The sequence below is a fragment of the Mauremys reevesii genome, linkage group 10 (assembly GCF_016161935.1).
Source record: "Mauremys reevesii isolate NIE-2019 linkage group 10, ASM1616193v1, whole genome shotgun sequence".
In the NCBI taxonomy this organism is placed as follows: Eukaryota; Metazoa; Chordata; order Testudines; family Geoemydidae; genus Mauremys; species Mauremys reevesii.
The window spans coordinates 68,535,378-68,558,379 of NC_052632.1; the positions used below are offsets into that span (position 1 = coordinate 68,535,378).

At 41.8% G+C, this 23,002-nt stretch overlaps 1 protein-coding gene across 7 annotated transcripts in view; it reads left to right on the top strand.

The window, feature by feature from the left end:
- Positions 1–23,002, top strand: part of VPS35L (VPS35 endosomal protein sorting factor like) — a 113,727-nt gene that overhangs the window by 60,994 nt on the left and 29,731 nt on the right. For all 7 annotated transcript variants that reach the window (XR_005585554.1, XM_039491952.1, XM_039491954.1 and 4 more), the window contains 5 exons: positions 1,444–1,524; positions 3,545–3,608; positions 4,706–4,804; positions 7,311–7,388; positions 8,304–8,418. Coding sequence is in view for 6 of the 7 variants with exons in the window: in XM_039491952.1 (XP_039347886.1) it covers positions 1,444–1,524; positions 3,545–3,608; positions 4,706–4,804; positions 7,311–7,388; positions 8,304–8,418 (437 nt within the window). In the remaining variant the exon portion in view is untranslated. The remainder of the gene's footprint in view (positions 1–1,443; positions 1,525–3,544; positions 3,609–4,705; positions 4,805–7,310; positions 7,389–8,303; positions 8,419–23,002) is intronic.

A 23,002-nucleotide genomic window follows, 5' to 3' on the forward strand; every position in this document is an offset into this window, starting at 1 on the left:
AACACGTATTAATGAAGTTTCCAGGCTTACCTCCACTTAAAACAGAGCTGGAGGGTGATTAATATTTCCCGTTCTATTCCACTTACAGTGAGATGGACCTACTCCTGATATACGTAGAGCACTCTTTTGGTAATGCCCTGTTGTTAGGCAATATATTAAGTGGAGAGCTTTTAATACTACATAGACAAAGAACACTTAACTATACATTCATTTACTATATATTATTTATCACTAGGCATTTGTACAGCAGAAAAAAACATATTCAGTACAAATAGAATGAACAATTAATTGCCCTAATAATAATTCCTAGTTAGGCACTAGTAGACTATAAGATCTGGAGTGCAGGGCTCTTCAGCTGTATCGCTCTAAAGCCAGGTGCTTAATCTCTGTATTAATATCTAGAGTAATTACTGCTAATCAGATTGGCAGGTGGTTCTAGATGGCTCCTCCCATCATATAGAAAGAGTGAGTATATCTCTTTGGGCCATTAGGAAATGAGATAGAAGGGGCCTCTGGAGAGGAAACTTAGGCTGAAGTTTATGCTTCAGCGTTTTTGAGTTGTCGGTGAAGCCATATCTCAGGAAGGAAATGCAATTGAATGCCAGCATCACGGTGGTTTGCTGTGTTGAGGATACACTGGGGCTTGGTCTGTTCACAGGGGCTGTTCTGAATGCTCTGTTACAGTAAAAGATACAGTGGTTATAAGTTAATACAGTATAGAGCATGCATTGCTCATCAGGGTTAGATGTCTCTGCCCTTTATCTCTTTCAGGCTGCTTTGTTTTATTGCATACTGAGTGTTACGCTTCTTTGTCCTTGGCAGTTGATTGACTGTGCTAGTTTTGAGGCACTTTTGTTCTCCTCCTCCTTTGGAGCTCAGACTACAGAAGAGCAAATGGTTTCTTTCAAAATATCTGTTGAAAATGGCATTGGAGATACTATCTAGGAAATAGAGTGGCATTTCTCATTCCTCTGGTAACTCAGGAATTCTGGTTTTTGGCTTCAGTATTTATCTGTGGCATGATTAATACCTCAAGGTGATGCAACTTTAGGATATAAACATTTCTGGGCAATCTGTCTGCACTCTCACCATCCATAAGACTTAAGCTGTCTGTGACTTTGTAATAATAATGCCAGATAGTTATGAAATATAAGTCCCACTGTCATGTTTATTTTTTAACTGTGTATTAACTGCAAAGGTATAAATATACTTTAAGTATTTTTGTAAAAAGAAAGATGCCTTGGGATGTTGCACAATGTAAGGTGTTCTTTGGAGGTTATTTCAGACAGAGATCGCGTTTTCACCATTGCCATTCTCTGCTCATAAAAGTATATAAAGGCTGCCTATGCAAAATTAGCATTAAATGAATTTTAAGTTTTTCCACTGTTGTGTCTTGGAGAAACCGCAGTATTTTTATCAGTATTTTCAAAAAATGTTTTTTAGACATCAACAAGACGCTACTAAAGACCCTGTCATACTCAATGCTCTTCTACATGTGTGCAAGACCATGCATGATTCTGTGAAGTAAGATGAAATTTACATGTACTATAATACAGAATATGTGTAAATGGTGGATGTTCTGATGTATAGTTTTACTTTTAGGGGGGTTAATATTTCAGGGTGAATTTATGCATGGCCCTCTGTTTTGCATTAATGGGAGCTGTGCAGTGAAATCACAACACAAATTATTTATTCTTTAATCATTGCTTTGTTAGATTCTTTGTTTCAGCATTCAAACTGGAAAATGGCAATAAGTTAATAGATTTTTTTTTCTAGTGTGGAGGGGAGGCAGCAAGGATACTTTTTGAGAATAAAAACATAAACAAAGTAGCAGATGCTGTTAAGAGAAATGATGCCAGTTTGGGCTCTTTTCAGTTTTTGTGAGGATAAAAAGCAGCTAGAATCTTCCAGGAACTACAGTGAACAATAGAGTATTTAGAGGTTTTCAATACAGACTTCGCCATTAAAAACACAGCTCCCAAAACTGAGTTGCACTCCAGCCACTTTCAGTTGTTTGACCTGCACAAAGCAGCCCTAAGCTGGCAGAAATAACAAGAAGATCTCTCTCGAGTAGGGGGATTGCTGGGTGGTAGAGAAACTCCTACATCAAACTCGCACCCTGTGGCTGTGCAGGAAATGAGGATCCTCGTCTGTCATAATGGCTCTCAGGGGCTTTTGGCAGTTGGAACAGTTAAGAACAGCTTTCCTTTTTCCATGCAACCCCTTCTGAACTTTGACCGGGAGCCCTGGAAAACCCCTAATTAGCAATTCTTTTAGTTTAGGCAAAGTTAATCATTCCTTTGATTCTGTTATGTCAGCTTTTACCATGACTATTTTACGTAGCATTCTAATAAGTTAAAACTACTGCCACTTTTCACAAACTTTGGTGCAGCAAAGCTTCAACCCACGGCCTAGATCTTAGCACAACGTAGGCCACTTGAACAGCTGTTGAATGGTAACAACTTTTAGGCCCTGGGTCAGATTTGAACTGGCAACCTATATAATTGACCTGTAGATCTCATTAAAAATCTCCTGAGCCGTCCAGATCACCCTAGTTCTTTCTTTTGACTGAGGTTTTCCTTCCTTCCTTTACTGGATAAAACTATTGTCCTGTTTCCATCTGGTGTCTGCTCTAGAAAACTGGTAAAATGATACACAGGAGGTCAAAGCTGGGGACAAGTACGTAATGGTAAAAGGATTAAATAGGATTTCTTAATTGTAGTTTAAATTTCTGTTTATCCATTTTCATCCAAACGGATCTAGCTTATTGGATTTGTATGTGATGTAAATTTGTCTCATATTGGATTTGGGTTATGCTTTCTGAAAGATCAGATATATTTGTGGTAATTTTGGAAGTAAATGTATCATTTTAGTACTATTTGTGACAGCAAAACTTCTATAATGAGAACAGTGGTAATAGTAACAGAGAGAAAAGGACACAGTTGAGTAATCATAGCTTAAAACAAGAACCTTCTTATAAATAACACCTTAGAGAATTAAAACTGAAAGAACGTTAAATATCACATTTAAGGGTTTTTTTTAAATTGTTTGTATTTCTCTCAAGTAGGAACACGAATTTAGATTAGTTAATCTAATTTGTTTATAATTAGTTTATAGTCAACTACTCATTCATGTTTTCATGCTGTAGTTCAGTGCTGCACTGCTGAATTGCTGTTTTGAGAATTAGTCTGGATAAAAGCTATCTCTTTTTTCACTGGGATTCAAAGTAGTTCATAGAAACATTTCTCTAAATTTTATAAAATCTTATTTTACAGAATTTACATATTAGGCTAAACTTGTCCTGGTAATATCCCTTTAAGAGTATTATTAAAAATAGCTGACAATCATAAATACAGTGTGATTTTAAGTTAGTTTAAAAATTGAGTATAAAAATGAGTATAAGATTAATGTATCCTTAAAATGAGTGAATTAGATACTGTGAGCATAAAAGAAATGTTAAGAATTTGTAAAATAGGTATATAGTTGAAACTTGTTTTTTGAAGATGGCTTATCTTATGTTGACTATGTAAACTTACTGTTGTAGTGCACTAACACTTGAAGATGAAAAGAGAATGTTAGCATCTTTGATAAATGGATTTATAAAAATGGTGAGTACTTGGTATTCATGATTGCCTGGGAAAACTTTTTGTGACAGAGATACCATGTGGGCAGTAGGCACCCCAATACCACTGAAATTCAATGGGACTTGAGCATCCAACTTGCTCAGGATATGTTAAAAATCCCACCGAGTATATTTAGCGAAGGAAATATGCAGATGTTTTGAAGAAATGTCATACAACTGTTGATCCTTACATGGTATCACAGGCCTAGTTTAAAGTGTAGGCATCACCTCATGTGTCAAAATCTTCTGTTAAATGTATAGGTTTTACAAGATATTTTAAAAACGTTTTAAAGTTGAATATTAATGAATGTCTTGCCTGTTGTGACAGCCTGAAAGGTTACAGGTCACTAGCAAGTGAACAGTAACATTAGCAGATGCAGTTCCACTGCCCACACCTGAGGGGGATCAACACAAAATTAAAACTAAAAAACATTTTTTTAAATTGTTTTTTTGGGCCCTCCAGCATTCCAAAATTGAGACTGACTTTAAAAATAACTTTAAAAAAACCCCAAATGCCCACTCTTCAAAAAACAGTTTGTACTGGGTGCATAATAAACTAGTGTCAATAAAAAGGTTGATTCATTAATCTGTTTGTAGAGTGATTATGTTGGTTTTCTGTTAAGATGCCTTTATTTATTTATTTTTTAAATGCAAACTTCACCAAACCCCTACTTCCTATAAACCTCACCTTAGGAGTTCTGTTAGATATCAGATCCCTTTCCAGAAGTCTGGAAGCTGATAAGTGTTGTATGCTTGAGAAATGTTCAGGCCATAAACCAGAGACCATATATTGTTTTAATAATAACAAAAAACAACAACAACAACAAAAACACTTGCAGATTTCCCTAGAAGCTAAATTATGAAAGATGAACAGTTGAAGGAGAATCTCTTCTATCCCTAATAGCTGTGAGCAAGTTTCTTTGAAATTATTGAACTTAACTTCAGTTGAGGATCTTCATTCCAACCCTTTTGGAACAAACGAGAGAGAGAGCACCTTAATTCAACACACATTATAGGAAGATCAAATAGCTGTGTGCTGCAGACATGTCGTAAGTGTGGCTTTTTGTATCTTCCTAATCCCAGGTATCGTTTGGTCGGGACTTTGAGCAGCAGCTGAGTTTTTATGTTGAAGCCAGGTCAATGTTTTGCAATCTGGAGCCTGTTCTTGTCCAGCTGGTTCATGTAAGCAAAGAATTAACTGCAGATGTTGTTGTCTCAATCAGTGGGTGTCTTCTCCCCCCCCCCCCCACCCCAATTGCCATTCCTTATATTTACTGTGTTAAGGTTTATTTCGCTAGGTATTCAGGAGTAGACTTTGTTTTTGCCTTTCTTTTCTCACTAAATTTTTCTTCAATTGTGTGCTTCCCCCCATACTTAGTACCATTTAATGATGCAAATTAGCTGTTTCATTAGATTCATTGGCTTATGGAACAAACAGTACTACAATATCCTCCTATATATTCAGAAATTGGAGGCTGATAGTCACAGGTGGAATCATGTGAGTGCTCTCAAGGAGAGGGTCTGTCTCTGGAACAGTCTTCTAGATGAAATTAGACAAATTCCAGAGTCAGGCCACCTTTGTCAAACTCTGCAAAATTTTCCTATTTAATCAAGTTTTTGCACCAGAAGCAGAAGGATGGGCACACACCCACCCCCCACTCTGTCTATAGCTGTATAAAGGGTAAGAGCCAGAGACTTCATAAATCCCACTGGGACGTGGCTGTTTGCATATGAAAGGTGGTGAAATACCACAGTGGTTGGTGGCAGTATAAAATTCTTCCATAGATACCTTCTGCACATTTCTTCTGAAAAATTTAGCAGTGTTCTAACTGGATTATGAATTGGATATTAGAAGAAATGGGACATCTTTCATAGTTAAGTTTATTTTCTTTTGTGTTAATTTTTAAATGATTATTATACACAAGATGGAAACAGTATTTCACAAAAATAAATAATTAAAAGTCAAAGACTTTGGTGGAGTTATGGAATCCAGGAGCACAAATAAGAACCCACCCTATAAGGTATATGAAAAGAGTCTACATTTTAGCCTTCTGTATTTGTTTTAACTTCCCATATTTAGAAATCAGTTTGACAGAATGATATTGAGATACGCTGAGTTCATATGACTAGATCAGTGTAGGGAAGTTTTTTGTAATTAAATAGGAATTTTCCATTCTTGCTTAGTTCAACCAAACAGGGAAAAAATAGGAATGTAAAAGGTTGAAATGCCAGGTCAGCAATTCCCTGTATAATTTACAAGTGCTGGTTAGCTTTTGCATGCATCCCCCATAACAAATTGTGGAAACATAATTTCATATTTTTAAATTTAAAACTGTTGGGTAACTGAAAAATAATAGCAACATAATAATCAGGATGACTATTTTGGTGTTTGGTGGTAAAAGGACAGGGAGAATTAATCCATTGCTACTAATTAGATAAAGTGGGAGTTACAAACAGATACTGATTGACTCATTTACTGTATCTTCCTAATTTACAGTTCGCTATCTCCTATGGCAGCCTTGGGTGGGAATTCAACCAATTGTCTTTTTTTTTAATTTTTGTTCTTGTTTTTATGTAACACATAATTCTGCAAAAGCACTAATACACTCAAAGTGCAGGTACGATAAATACTTCACTGCTTGGAGGTTAGACCTAGGCTAAATACTGCACCTAAGGCATATCAGTATCTTGTGTAACAGCACACATTGTCCAGCCACATCGGAAGAAAGATAGGAGGCAATGGATGTGGTTTAGTTAGGCCACAATAAAAACAAAATCACTTAAAATATCTGGGCGTACGTGGCAATAAATTGTACATTGCGGATCATCATAGTTTCCTAATCATTTCCATATAATCCCCAATGTGGTCCCGGCCATCCAGTTGCTGGGACCCTATCCCCTCTCCTCTTGTGTGAGGTAAAAGGGGGCTAGAAAAGGAGGAAGGGGTCAGCTGCTCACTGTTCCAGATGTAGGAGCCCCAAACCTCCCCTTCCTCAGCGTTCTCAAGATGTTTTCTCTCTAATCCTTTTCCATACCCGTCCATAACAAGTATCTGCACTGGACATCTGCCATGAGTTTTACCTACTAAGTTGTGGCATTATAACCGAACACCCCTCCTCAACCCTACAGGGTCCCAGACTTGCTTTGGGAAAGATGAAAAAACCCACCCCCTCTCGCCGAGTCTTGCAGTGAGGAAAAAATTCTTTCCTAGTCCCCAAGGAAAAAGGGGCAACAGCAGATCATGAAGGAAGCTGATTCTTTCTCAGATTTCATGGGAGGGAGGGTGGTGCTGCCAGCCTGATCCAGGTAAAAGAGGGCTTCTCCTGGATTGCAGGGGGTCTAAATACCCCCTTCTCTCCCTCCCCTCTTCCAGTCAGCAGGAAGGGCAGTATCCCCTCCAGACCTGACCTAGCTGCTTCCTGCTCTTCCGTGTTCTGTCTGGCCATGGAAACGTTCCCCTTCTGCCCCATTTGCAGAGGGAAGGCCGTAAAGGGACCACAACTCCTTTCTGTCTGGCTGGCCAGACATGGACTCTCCAAATATAGTTGTGGTGAACACGTTATCCCTTTGGATCCTTCTGTTTCCCATATGTTTAACTTGACAGAATGATAAAAGTTGGGTGTTTATTTGCAGACCTGGTAAATCTGTTCATTTCTATTAGTGCCTTACCTTTCTTTTTTATACACAGTCTGTGAACCAACTGGCAATGGAAACAAGAAAAGTGATGAAAGGAAATCATTCCAGAAAGACAGCCGCATTTGTCAGGGTAGGTGCAAAAGTCAAATATATTTCTAGATTATTCATCCCATGTGCACAGATGTTACGATGGGTGGAACCTAAGGTTGTAATTTATACAGAAGAAATACATTTTTGGTTTCCATATTATTTATCAACTCACCTTCCTTTATGGGCACTGATATTTACTCACTAACAGCCAATTGCTGCCATCCTCATTAGACAAAACTCCTGCAGAGTCCAATGAGTTTGCCTAAGTAAGGGTGATGAGATTCGGTCCCTAAGTGAGGTTTTTTAAGCCGTCCTTTAAGGAAATTTCATTTTTCCAAATTGTCATTGTATGCAAGCCAGTTATATAGAGGGGAGAAAAGAGCTGTTGCAAGCTAAATGACATGACAGTGTGTATCATAATCAAAAAGTCAGAGTGGATACTTGCATCTAAAATAATATATTCTCATAGTGCAGGTGTGTCTTTACACCAGAACTACATGATTCATATGTATCAGTGTGCCAGTTTTTCCCTGAAGCATCCCACCTTCGTAGAAAGTGTAGATCTTGCTGGGGAAGGATTAACTGGCTTGTGTTGACTCATAGTCAAGTGACTCATGGTACCTGGATATACAGGGAAGTGGGATTGACTTTCTGGAGAGAGAGAGGGGATCTAGGGTGCGGGTTGATCACTCCTGAGGGAGGAACCCTAGGAGCAAGAAAGCCTTCAAAGAAGTTCTGAGCTAATCTTTGTTGTTTTCACTGTTAATAAAGGGAAACCCCAAGATTTGGGTCAGTTTGAACTTCACATACTTTCTGGGCCGTGTTTTGTAGAAGGTGGGAAAGATACCTACTTGCATATACAACAGTAGTTAATAAACATAGTCCACAAATTGCTATACCTCTGATTTAAGAAATTATTTGAGTCATGTTTCCATACATTTTCTTCTTTTCTTAGGCTTGTGTTGCCTTCTGCTTCATTACAATTCCATCTCTGACTAGTATCTTTGCACGTCTTAATTTGTACCTGAACTCTGGACAGGTTGCCCTGGCAAATCAGTGCCTTTCACAAGGTAAGACAGGTGTTTGTTTCAATTGCATAATAATCCTTTCTTGCCAGAAAACAGAATATTATTAGTTGTGGATAATATTGATTGTTTGAAACTGAAGTTAACTCTTTCACTCTTTATTCTTACACACCTTGCTGTAGTCACAAAATAAAATAATTCTAAAATGTATTTTTTCCAAATTATAGCATATTTAAAATATAGTAATTATTGTAGAAAAGAGAGATCTGCTATTCAGGTATTTATTCAACTATTCCTTATTTTAGCCTCAGCTATAATTTTTTAAATAACATATCTTCAGAGAAAGCGGTGCTGTTTTAAATAAGGGACTTGAACTTGTGCGCAAATAATGTGCTTTAAATACATTTTTCTTGAGGAGGAGGAGGAGGAAACTTAGACCATGAGTATGCATGGAGACTGATGTTCCTGTGGAAAAACTGTTGGGAAAGAATTAAAGGTCTAAGTACTTCAGTCAGGTAGCCCTAATCATTGATTGTGGTGCTGCATTTTGTTGTGGTACTGGAAGATAGATGTCAAAGCACAGAAGGAATATGCCATGAAGAAAATACTTTGCTAATAAAAATGTGTCACATTTTCCAGAGAAACTAGTATTGACTATAGGGTTGCCAATTTTCTAAATGCAGAAAACCAAACACTCGTGCCCTGCCTCTACCCTGTCCCTTCTCCGAGGTCCTGCCCCTGCTTACTCCATCCATCCTCCTTCCATTGCTCGCTGTCCTCCACCCTCGCTCAATGCTCACTTTCACTGGGCTGGGGCAGGGGGTTGGGATATGGGATGGGGTGAGGGCTCCAGCTGGGAGTGCAGGTTCAGGGGTGGGGTTGGGGATGTGGGGATTGGGGTGCAGGAGAGGACTCTGGCCTGGGGGTGGGGTTGGGGCTGAGGGGTTCGGTATGAGGGAGGGTGCTCTAGGCTGGGGCGGGGGTTGGGGTGTGGGAGAGGGTACGGGCTCCGGGCTGGGGCAGGGGGTTTGGGTGTTGAGGAGTAAGGGCTCCAGCTGGGGGTGCGGACTGTGGGGTGGGGCCAGGGTGAGGGGTTTGGGGTGCAGTATGGGGCTCTGGGATGGGACGGGTTGGGGTGCAGGCTGCAGGAGGGAAGTTTGGGTGTGGGAGGGGGTTCCAAGTTGGGGTAGGGGGTTGGGACACGAGGGGGTTCGGAGTGAGAGCTCCGGGTGGCGCTGACCTCAGGCAGCTCCTGGGAAGCAGAATCATGGCCCTCCGGCTCCTAGGCAGAGGGGCAGCCAGGGGGTTCCACATGCTGCCCCCACCCGCAGGCACTTCCCCTGCAGCTCCTATTGGCCACGGTTCCTGGCCAATGGGAGTTGTGAAGGACAGTGCCTGCGGGTGGGGGCAGGGTGCGGAGCCCCCCCTGGCTGCCCCTTCACCTAGGAGCCAGAGGGACATTCCAGCCACTTCCTGGGAGCTGTGTGGAGCTGGGCAAGCAGCCTGTTTGCCTCATTGGCACTGCGGCCAATCATAGAATCATAGAATATTGGGGTTGGAAGAGACCTCAGGAGGTCATCTAGTCCAATCCGCTGCTCAAAGCGGGGCCAACATTAACTAAATCATCCCAGCCAGGGCTTTGTCAAGTCAGGACTTAAAAACCTCTAAGGATGGAGATTCCACCACCTCCCCAGGTAACCCATTCCAGTGCTTCACCACCCTCCTAGTGAAGCAGTGTTTCCTAATATCCAACCTAGATCTCCCTCACTGCAACTTGAGACCATTGCTTCTTGTTCTGTTATCTGCCATCACTGAGAACAGCCGAGCTCCATCCTCTTTGGAACTCCCTTCAGGTAGTTGAAGGCTGCTATCAAATCCCCCTCACTCTTCTCTTCTGCAGACTAAATAACTCCAGTTCCCTCAGCCTCTTCTCCTAAGTCATGTGCCTTAGCTCCTAATTATTTTCGTTGCCAACTGGACTTTTAGCAGCTCAGTCAGCTATGCTGGCCGGAGCTGCCAAGGTCCGTTTTCGACCGGGTGTTCGGGTTGAAAACCGGACGCCTGGCAACCTTAATTGACTAGTATCGAGAACTGCGAGGAATCAAAACGTGCTCATTTGATCTGAATTACTATCAAACTAATGCCTGAACGTGGTGTTCAATCAGGGGCTCTGTTTTACGAGATGTCTTAGACAAGATGTAAAACAGAAGTTCTGATCACTTGTGGTTTAAAAAAATATCCCATGGCAGGAGTAATGAGTGTTAGCCCTGGTGTCCTGTTCAAATTCCAGCTTGAGCATACTTGCCTAAAAGCAGCTTCCTCTACTTCACCTGGATACAGTGTCCCTCATTCCCTGGCTTAAGCTATTACGCATTTTTACTGTGCGCTCGTAAATTGTTGTGATCTTTAGCCTCAGCGATTACTGCGTTTCATTGCTGGGTGAAGTGCTTCCTACATGCTGTATATGGTTTGCATAATGCTTAGGGATTTTTCATGGTCTTCTCTTTACCTTTAATCATGTCTTGTATGTTAAACATTGTTTTTCCCTGTACTTTTTTGTGCACTTCTGTAGTGAAAGTCGTAAATTGCATTACTATGAAAACAACATCTTGTGGTGGCTGTTATCTCTGATTTTAGCTTTGTGTATGTATATAGAAGAATGAATGAAGCTCATGTTGTAACATTTTAACAATACTTGTTATGTATGGAAGAGCATCCAATATTTGGCTCATATTGCTGGCACTGCCACCCTAACTTACTATGAAATATCAAGGGGTGTTTGGGTGAGGTGGGGAGAGGGAGGACGACAACTGATGGAATCCAGGTGGGTTTTGCATGTAAGTTGACAAATCAAATAAAACTTATTTTTAACAATATGAACTTGGCTTGAAGGGTGCAGGCACTTGTGCCTACAAAATTAGTTGGACTCTAAAATTTACACTTGTCTTGCTGTGTGTAGTGTTGATGTAGCTGTGTCAGTCCCAGGATATTTACTCCTGGGGGAATTCTGTGTCACTGCTTGCATAATTAATGAGACATGCATATTTAATTTTTTGCGCAGAAAAAAGGTTCTGCGAGAAAGTTGCTGCAGTTCTGCCCTTTGCTCAACAGCGGACACTATGACGCTAGAACAGAGAAACAGCTCCCAGGCAGCTAGGGAAGAGAAAGAGCCTGGCTTCTTCACAGGGCCTGTCAGGCCAGATCAGGAGACAAGGGCTATGGGGAGATAGACAGCGTGGGGCTGCTGGGCGGTCACAGACAAGGACTCATAAGGGCTGTTGGGACAGGGGCTGAATGGGAGTGGATGTGCAGGGCTACATGGGGACATGGGATGGCTGAGTGGGGGCACAGACACACGTGGGAACAGGGGGAGGGGTGCAGGGCCACATTGGGATGGGGGAAGTGGGGGCGGAGGGACACATGAGCAGGGGGTGCAAGGACACATGAGGGTGCAGGAACACATGGAGACAGGGGCAGATGTGCCTGACTGAATGGGAGAGGCTAGGGGTTAGCCAGGGTCTGCATGGGGGAAGCTCCCTAACAATCTCTGCCCGCCCCCCAAATAAACCTATTCCATAGTTTTCCCACCCATTCCCAACAACCGTCCAAGTTCACACCCAACCTCCTTCCCAGCGATTTACTTCCCTCTCCCTCAGCTCCAACTCCCCCAAGCCTTTGCACTGCTTCTGTGGGGGGCAGGAAATACGGTTCTGTATTGTAGTTTAAATGAATCATTACTCAGAGTTCTGTATTAATATGCCTAGTAAGGAATCTATTTGTCAAAAAACATTTCCTGAATCTTTTTTGTTGTCTGTATTTTTATAGACATACTTGCTGACAGGTATTCTGAAATAAATGACTAAAAATAATTGAAACTGGTGTGATTATATTGTGTTATTTTGACAAATAAAATATGCAGAATTTTGCAGAATTTGAAAATATTGCGCACAAAATTTTTATTTTTTTTGGTGCAGAATTCCCCCAGGAGTATATGATATTAGAGAGAGAAGGTGGGTAAGGTATCTCTTATTGGCCCAACTTCTGGTAATGAGAGAGACAAGCTTTTGAGCTGCACACAGCACTTCCTTGTCTTGCCAACAGTCTGTGCCAGAATGTTACTTTGCAGCCAATGTCTGACTTCCCACCTAATCACAGGCTGCTACACTGTGGGAGGAAAGGGCTGTCATGCATATTTATTTTGAAGGCCAGTAGGAGATAAGGGTGAAGTGAGGGTGTTTAAATGTCAGTAGCTAAACAAACGCAAAGCTTTAGCCCTTTGGGTATACTGTAGCTTTTGTAATTGAACTTGTAGCCTGACTTTAAAAAAAACAAGCACAAATGCTTGTGTGACTGTTAAGGGAGGGGTCTCATATTAAAAGCTTTCAAGAAATTTCAGGTGTTAACACCAAAGAGGAAAAGAAATAGTTTCAGGTGGGAAAAACTGTCCGATGAAGAGATCTATTAGACTGTGAAATAGTCTTCCAGTAGAAGTGATGGAAACCTTATTACTAGTAATTTTAAAACTGCAGTAGGGAACAATCCTTCACTTCCATGGAGCTAGGCTATATGTTGTGTTCTATCTCTGATTTCTGTGAGTCCATATAAATGCAGGGAAGAATAACTTTTCCTCTACTTACACCTTGTCTTCCTGTTTCAGTTGATAATGTTGCCAAAGCTGTGCATTCACTAGTAAGTTCCAGCTGCACTCACAAACATGCTGCGTAGGAAGCTGACTAAGGCATTTGGTACAAGACCACTATTAGATTTTTTTTGTCTGAACATGATGTTGCACATATAATCAGGGCAGAGGGATTTAGAGAAAAGCTGGCTGTTATATCCAAGTATGTTATAAAAACAAAAGAGTTGCAAAGTCAGATGTGCAATTGAGTTTATGCAGCTTGTTTGTAGACAAACTATTCACAGACCCAAAAATGAAGTCATTTTTTCTGCTAGTGTTTTATTGTTAATTCATTAGCTGTCCTCTCATTTTGTATAATCTTTGTTGTTGCTTAGTAGTGGATCTTTTGTTAGAAATAAAATCTGTTCAATACCTGGTTTATCTTGTCTCTAAGGGCTATACTTTACACTAGCAGGGCTGACTTGTTTATCTAATTGCCTTTTCCAGCTCTGAATTACAGAATCCTAACTCTTCCACTTCATCTTCATGATCCATCTCTTTCCTCCTCACGGCACCCCAGCAAATTGCCAAATTTCTGATGTGAGAACTTGGACAACAGGAGATGGATCACTTGATTATTACCTGTTCTGTTATTCCCTCTGAAGCACCTGGCATTGGCCACTGTTGGAAAACAGGATACTGGGCTAGATGTACCTGGTCTGACCCAGTATGACTGTTCTTATGTAAATGAGTACTCTTATCATTTGACCCAGATGTATAAACACATAGTGTAATCACTAGACCAGGGGTGGGCAAACTTTTTGGCCACATTGAGGTTGCAAAACTGTATGGCGGGTCGGATAGGGAAGACTGTGCCTCCCCAAACTGCCTGGCCCCCGCACCCTCCCACTTCCTGCCCCCTGACTGACCCCCTCAGAACTCCTGACCCATCCAACCCTGTCCCGCTCCCCCGACCCGAGTGGAGCGTGGCAAGCCCCTGTCCCCCTCCGCCGGCTGGAGCGTGGCAAGGCCTCGGTCCTGCTCTCCCGGCTGGAGCACAGCAAGTCCCCAGTCCTGCTCCCCGGCTGGCGCTCGAGGGCCGGATATCAACATCCCGCGGGCCACAGTTTGCACTAGACAATTAATATGAATTTCCACACAGAACTCTTTGGTAATGTTACAGGCACATCTCAGTGTTTGAGTGCATATTACTTTTCATGACTGTTAAGATGTTAAAACCAAAAACTCCTTGAATCTAAGACCCAGAAAATGTAGATTTATAGTTGGATTACCTTAATTCTGCTCCTGTGGTGTCTTCCCTTCTTTACTTATTTAGTATTGGAAACGTGTGTCGCAGACCACTTGGTTTGACACCATGTTCCAAACAGTGTTCCAAATGAGGTTTTACCAGTGCCTTGTATAAAGGCAATAAGCCTTCCCTATCCCGACTGGAAATGCATCCTAGGATTACATTAGCTTTTTTCTCAGCTGCATCACATTGGTGCCTTATGATCTTCTTGTGATTGACCAATACACCCAGGTCTTTCTCTTCCTCTGTCACTTCCAATTGATCTTGTAGCAAAAATTCTTATTAGTCCCTAAGTGCATAACTTTGCACTATTAAATTTAATCTCATTTCTATTACTCCAGTTTTCAAGGTCCTCCAGATCCCATAAACCCAAGCTGTATTTTATTCAATTACTGTTTACCTCTATGTACTTAACTACTTGCTCTTTCAAAATTTGTTCCAAGACCTTGCATATCATTGAGGTCAAACTAACGGGCTGGTAGTTTCCAGGATCATTTTTTCCCCTTTCTTAAAAATAGCTACTATATTTAGGCAATTCTCCAGCCATAGGGTATGACCCCTGAGTTTATGGATTCATTAAAAATCCCTGTTGCAATTTCATGTGCCAGTTCCTTTAATATTCTTGGATGGAGATTTTCCAGGCCTCCTCATTTGGTCCCATTAAGCTGTTTGAGTTTGACTTCCACCTTGGATGTGGTAATTTCTACTTCCCTATCCTTGTCTCTATTCGCTTCCCTGCCACTATCTCTAAGATCCTCATTACTTTTATTAAAAACTGAGACAAGTATTCATTTAGGTTTTGGGCCATTCCTAGATTATCTTTAATCTCCACCCCATTCTCAGTGCTTAGTGGTTTCACTTCTTTCCTTGTTTTCTTTTTATTTATATGGTTATAGAACCTTTTACTGTTGGTTTTAATTTCCTTTGCAATGTCCAACTCTGCGTGGCTTTTGGCAATTCTCACTTTTCCCCTACACTTTCTGACCTCCAAGAAGTAGCTTTCCTTACTGATCCTTTCCATCTTGCATAAAGCCTAAAAGTAATGGTTTCTCAGTATGCTATTTCAGCCAGCTACTTTTAAGGTGACCAGATGTCCCAATTTTATAGGGACATTCCCGATTTTTGGGTCTTTTTCTTATATAGGCTCCTATAACCCCCCACCCCCTGTCCCTATTTTTCACATTTGCTGTCTGGTCACCCTAGCTACTTTGTCTCTTAAAGCCAGATAATGCTTCTCGTGAAGTAAATATTGGTGATGCTGATTTCAACAGGGGCAAGATTGGAGCAGGATATGTATCTCAAGAGAGAGCATAGCAAGCTCAAATAGATACACAACTAGTACTAATTGATGTATAGCAACAATTGTAAAGCTAGTTCCTTAATTGAATCAATGCCAGATTGATGCTGATTCACTCAAATAACTGACACTGCATGGAATACTGTATGTGTTAATAAAATACACTTAGTAGTAGCTCTGAGCTCAGAGTGAAATCTTGCAGCATTGTATATCTGCAATCTAGCTCTTGCTGATTTGGTTTGGCTTGACATAAAATTGGAGGGAGCGACATAGCTCTAGGATAACATGTTATTGATCTGATAGACCACATGTTGATGCTACAGATGGAGGTATTTTAAAGACTCCATATGTTTTTCTTAAGGTTGAGGATTTTTTTTAATGTCTCTGCATGAAAATGGAATTTAGCTGATACTTGATTGGCATGTGAATTTAATTGTACAATCAGATTGATAGTTGCTGGATTTATTTTTATCAGTCGCTGGAAAGCATCTGATTTCTGTAAACTGTGAATTACCGCATATACGTGTTCAAAAGCCGAATAGTTTTGGTAAAAATGTGACGCATCAAAGAGTGGGATTCAGCTTATAAACGGGTCTACACCAAAATATGATGATTTTAAACTCTATGGAATCATTGAATTGAATATCTAATACATTGTCATTTTGTTTACCTGGAGCATCTGCAGGCATGGAGCCCCTCAACTCCCAGTGGCCGCGGTTCACCGTTCCCAGCCAATGGGAGCTGCGGGAAGTGGTGTGGATGGCGCACCACTTCCCGCAGCTCCCATTGGCTGGGAACGGCGAACCGTGGCCACAGGGAGCTGAGGGGCTCCATGCCTGCAGACGCTCCAAGTAAACAAAATATCCCGACCTGCCAGCGGTTTACCCTGATGGCAGGGAGCCAAAGTTTGCCAACCCCTGAAATATAGGGTCGGCTTATGAAAGGGTCATACAGTTTTTGCTATTTTTACCTAACCATCTTGGGGGAGGAGGGGTCAGCTTATAAACGAACAGGCTAATGAACGAGTATATACGGTAATATGAAATTTTTACTCCTTTCTCAAAATTATCTTAATCTGCTTGTTGATAGTCTCCTTCAATACTCCTGGCAACACTTCACTGCTTAGCTAAGTTATTCAGAACTGGCAAGTTGAACCTACTTTGCCTATGAAGGTGCAGTTTGCAGCTGCCTTCATCCTCGGTGTTGCGATGCTGAACCAAGAAGTCTACTGGTTCCAGTGTGAAATTACTCCACTTTGATCTGTATAACTGCTGCTTGAATCAAGATAGAGTAGGAATAGACAAACTTTTTGGCCCGAGGGCCACATCGGGGAATAGAAATTGTGTGGCGAGCCATGAATGCTCATAAAATTGGGGTTGGGGTTGCGGGAGGGTTGCAGGCTCTGGGGTGGGACTGGGGATGAGGAGTTTGGGGTATAGGAGGGGGCTCCAGGCTGGGATTGAGGGGTTTGGAGAGCAGGAGGGGGATCAGGGCTGTGTCAGGGGGTTGGGGCATGGGAAGAGGCTAAGGGAGTGCAGGCCCTGAGTGGCGCCTACCTCAGGCAGCTCCCGGAAGCAGTGGCATGTCCCTTCTCCGGCTCCTACGCGGAGGCATGGCCAGGCAGTTCTGTGCGTTGCCCCATCCGCAGGTACCGCCCCTGCAGCTCCCATTGGAGCCGAAGCAGGGCCATGCCGCAACTTCCAGGAGCCACGTGGTGTGGCCCCAGCCGGAGCGGGACCTAGCCGCATGGTGCGGCTCATGGGCCGGATCCAGCCTGTGGGCTATAGTTTGCCCACCCCTGAGATAGAGCATTGCCTGCTGGGACCTGAAGTCTCCTGATGAGCCAATGCCTCACTAATGAAGGTGAGTAAAGGCTGCATTGTTGAACTCCATCTACATTTGACATGAAGCCTGCAGCTTCGTCATCCGTGTGATCACCCATGTGGTAATTTCTTGGCATATTTACACTGAGCTGTAATGGTTATTTTTTAAAATACATGGCCTGCTTGTCCTTAGATTACACTGCTCGGTGTTTTCCAGGAGAATGCTAATGGGTCAAATTGGCGCAAAGAATTCTTGTGGCCAAGTTATAAAAGGCAGTTTTCAGAAACCAAATAAGTAAATACCACGTGGGTGTTTAGATTTTTATTCAGAGTTTTTTGTACATTGGATTCAGGGCAGTGGAGAATCTGGAGTGATGAAATTCCCTGGGTGTCTTGGAGAACTGAAGTGCGAGCTGCTTGAGAGTTGTTAAATCTTAATGTGTGTTGGAATTTAGTTTACTCTCCACCAAATGTGCTGCAGTTACTGTTATGCAGAGGAAGTGCTGCAGACAGTGTTTCTACTGCAGACTGCACAGGGAGATGACTAGACATGCAGTCTGTAAGCAATGGGCATTATCACTACCATTGTAATGTCGTCCATTAATGCTTCACTCGTGGGCCTTTTCCTGCACTGATAGAGGCAGCTAAAGTTATTGGGGTGGGCTGGGCAAAGATCCACTGATTCCGTGCTTAGAAGTATCTACCTCCATAGTAGCAATGCGAGGCAGCCTCTGAGCGCCAGTGTTTATCAATAGCTATTTCTTTTAGGAAATACCAGCATTTCTTCTCTCAGCTCTTTACCTTCCTATTGAGCCTTCCTTATGCCTTTACTTCTACTGCTCTCCTGTTGCTTCCTGCGGCACGGAGATCTGGAGCCAAAGTCTAGAAGGTACTGTGTAGCAAGTGGCAATATGGTGAAAAAAGAAGACTCCCATCAGTACAACAGTTGAAGGTTAGCCTTCTAACACCCGCTGAAGCCTCAAGGTGAAGGTTTTCTGCTTTCAGGACCTGACATGGATCTTCTTGAGTTGATGAGAAAGAGGTCTGTGGATTAGCCAATTTCCTTCCAAAGCTCACAAAGGCCTGAGCTAAAAAAGTTATATCTCTTGCTGACTGAGGCCCGAGGGGCACAACAGTCTGTGTGGAAGGAGAAGCGCAAGAAGTGCAGCCAAACAGGGTATGGCTGAGCACGCCATTCATTCTATTTAGGAGCTTATAATCCTCCCAATCTTCCTTGGCCTGTGCAATCTACCAAGTATGTAGGTAGTACCCCAATGTCCCCCTGGAGGGTACTCAAATGCAATAGGTACTTTAATTAAACTCTGTAGCAAGAAGATCATCATCTAAATACCTAGAATACGTTTACTGTGGAGCTTCTGGATGTCACCTTAGTAAGCAGATACTGACTGAGGGGGGATGTACATACCCCAGTTCCCTTAACTGACTGACTGACACACACTTCTCTATAGTGGCACGTTGCCAAAATTGAATAACAGCTCCTTATCAGACATGCTGCTTGTCATGGGTAGTACTTTGGACCAAACTGGGATTAAATGCACACTCCATTATGTCACTTTTCTGGGGTTTAAAATTCTGGGTAATATTTTAATTATACATTCTTCTTCTCTCTCCCCTGGAGACGATGCTGTAGCCTCCTGAAAAATGGACAACGTGATTCTTAACCATAGGTCTCTTACCATTCAGTGAGTGGGTGATGATGAAACAACTTTCAGACAGTATAGGGCTGAGTGACAATTTTATCTCTAAAGCTGCTAAATCCTTGTTTAGCTTTAGGCATAATATGATGTGTGAATTGAGCAATCCAACCAATTCAAGCTGTTATGTATGACTAATTTCACTAAGGGATTGAGAAAAGTGGAAATTGCATATGGTGGTGGGGAGATCTTTTTACTCAATTTTACTCAAAGTTCTTAATTTTGTTAGGCACATCTAAATCAAGAGTTCAAAAGTGCATATTGCCAAGGTTGATCTAAAAGGTCTGGTTTTCTGCAATTTAAATTGAGATGGAAACATTAAAAAGCAGTTTCCCTAGTGAACTGCAAAGTTTTCAAGCTCGCCGCAGTTCAGATAAATGGAGGCTGTGAAGTGCCCTAAACTGATAACATTTTTTTTCTTTAGAGAAAGTTGCTTCTGCATCAATATTTTATAGCCAAGCAGTAAATGTGCCCAGGTGTGAAACCATTTTAATAATAAGTAGCTTTGTTGAAAAGACTTTATGGCCTGAAGTGTTTTCCCCCTGTAGCATTAAAATAGGCTTTCTTATTAAGAGTAATAATTAATTAGCACTTACAGCTTTTTAGATCTTCCACGGCATTTGGAGATGTGGGATGAATATGTATTCTCCCCAATTCACATATGAAGAAGCTGAAGCAGAGAGATTGGGGGCGTAAGGGCATCAGGGAAGCTAAAGTTAGGATTAAATCTTGGGGCTCCCTGTTCTTTGATTCCCCTCTTCTCTTTCTAAGCTCTGTTGTCCCAGTAGGGTGACAAAGCCTGTGTGACAGAATCTGAACGAAGAGGACTACTGATAAACAAGGTTTAGAATAAGCAGCAAAGAATCCTGTGGCACCTTATAGACTAACAGACGTTTTGCAGCATGAGCTTTCGTGGGTGAATACCCACTTCTTTGGATGCAAAAGGTTTAGAATATGACTCTCTTTACTTGGGGAAAAATTACAGTCGTGATGGTGGTGAAGTATTACCATTAAGTGAAGTCTCTAGCGGTGGATATTCCTCCTGATCATTGGACTTTTTTCCTGTTCTTTCAAGGATCACAGTTAGTGGTTTTTCAGTACCTCTTGGGCGATTGCGCGCTCGCTCTCTCGCGCTCTCTCTCTCTGTCTTTATAAGCATGCCGAAGGTGGTATTTCTGCCCCACTGTATGTCACGACCAATTTAGAGACTATGCAACATCCAGCTAGTGAGGCTGAATCTTGTAGTGACTTTCAACTAATTATAAAGGTTTAAAAATCTGGCATCCTGGAAATGGCCTGTATTGTTCTTGGTAGGAGTAAGTTCCAGGATCATCTTCATGATTCAGTGCATCTTCCACTTACACCTGTCTGAGCTTTTTGTTTTGTAGTTTCAAGTCCTTGTTAGAAACTCAGATTTATAATCAAATTCCTTGTACAACTAGCATCGAAACAGGCTTCATCCACATTATTACATTTTTGCCTAAAAATAATTCCCATTATATGTTCCAGTTTACCAAATATTCAGCTTTTCCATCCTCCACCCCAGCATTTCAAAGAACTCCTTGTAACTCTTAGACACAAAACTACATTAAGATGAAGTTAAGGAGCAGTGTGTGAAAGAGTAATGTGAAGGTAAAACACATTACAGAGGTGTAATGTTCAGGGAGGATACAAAACCTTCCTGGTGTTCTGAGCTGTGTTAAAGGAGCTTAACTTCCCTCATACTTAAAGCGTATGATAGTCAGATGTGCCAATATGTTGATGGAAGAACCTGTGAGGTTGCTGTTAAACTTTTACATTAGAGCAGAAGGTTGATAAAGTTGAGGAATGTATTTCTTTTCAATATCCATTGGAGATTAAAGCAAAAGCCTTTGAGGTGTTGGAATGTGTTATTGACAGTGTTGTAGGAAAAATTAAGGTGGCAAAAATGCAGGAGTCTTTTAACTACTGATTCCCCTGATTTTATGATTTTGGGTGGACGCCTCTGTGTCCTGATGCAATCTTAATGATCACTAAGTATAGTTTATATTTGTTAATATATCACTAGATAGGCAAACCTCATACTCTCACTCTCTCCTTGGAGATGTCTTTTGAGTTGTGAATTATTTTCTCATCTCCAGTGGCCTCAATTCTCCGACTGTTTTTGGCCAGCCTGAGATTTTATATCCAGGCAATTTAAGAAATAGAATTGCAAATTGGATGGAAACTCAGACTGTCACAATTACTTTACACACCCTTACAAATTACAAGCTTTTTTTACCATCACATTGATATTGTTAAAAGAAAACATCCACAAAGGAATTTTGCTTGCTTTTCTGTAGTGAAATATTGTCAAAAGTACTAAATCTTAGAGCAGGCCATTAGTTCTTTTCAGCCTGAAGGTCGCCACATATGTGCAGGGGGGAAGGATTTATAGATTGTGGTCAACTGGAATGAAGGAGCTGCTGTGGAAGGATAAATTCAGTGAAGCATGAAATATGTTGTGTTCGGTGCAGTGCACAAGATATTAACTACAGCCTAGGAAGACTTCATCATGATGATTTGTTGTAATGAGAACTCTGCTCTACCCTCATCCCCTTACAGTGGCTCACTTTAGGAGCAGAATTAAACACTTGGCTAATGTGAGAAACTTTTTCAAACAGAAGGAGCTTCTGCATATTTTTAACAACAGGGTTGGAGCAAACAGGATCAGAATAGAAGCTAAGAAACTGATCTCGCATGGAACACAGCAGTATGGAGCCCATTTCCTCTAAACTGGAGCGCACAGTCTTTTCATTGTGCCTTCCTGCACATCTGTCATAAGCCAGAGGGGTTGGTGCATCCCTTAAGCCAGTGGTTTTCAAACTGCGGGTTGCGACCCAGTACTGGGTTGCAGAATGTAAGACACTGGGTCGCGGCTGCTCTGGTCAGCACCACCGACCAGGCCATTAAAAGTCCTGTCAGCGGTGCTGCCCCACTAACGCAGGCTAGTTCCTACCTGTTCTGACACCGCGCTGCGCCCCAGAAGTGGCCAGCAGCAGGTCCAGTTCCTAGGCAGGGGGTCCACGGGGCTTTGAGTGCTGCCCTGGCCCTGAGCCCTCCCTCCTCCCCTCCTGAACCCGGAGCCCCTTCCTGCATGCCAAACCCCTCATCCCCAGCCTCACCCAAGAGCCTGCACCCCCAGCCCAGAGCCCTGACTCCCTCCCGCACCCCAGCCCTAAGGCCCCCAAACCAGAGCCCCCTTCTACACCCCAAACCCCTCATCTCCGGCCCCACTCCAGAGCTGCACCCCCAACCCAGAGTCCTGACCCCCTCCTGCACCCCAAACCCCTCATCCCCAGCTCCACTGGGTCATGGGCATCAACAATTTTCTTCAACTGGGTCACCAGAAAAAAAGTTTGAAAACCACTGCCTTAAACTGTGCTTTGAAGCAATTGCACAATAAGATGCTTTATAAATTAGCTGTAAAGATGAGGCTTGTCCGATTATGTAGCTTCATAATTATGGTAATTTATGTCTAAATATACATATCGACACTTACTTCATGCTTAAGGGAATAATTAGCATTTTCATGATATCATGTATTGTTTACCCTAATCTTACTCCAAACTGAACACTCAAGGAGTGTTCCTTTCTTAAAACTCATATAGTTTAACTATCTCTTGACAAAGGGAAAAAATGGCAGAGTAGTTTTAAGAACAATTGATTTTTCTGAAGACTTTTTTATTTTTTTTCCTGCAATAATGGGAATATTCTGTGTCTCAACTGATTGATTTCATAAATTTCGCCGTCTTAAGATGTTCTAGACAATGGTTTAATTCCTGCTCCCTGTAAAGCATATTTGCCTTGGATAAGTGTAAACTTAGTGTTCAAGTTAAACAACCATTT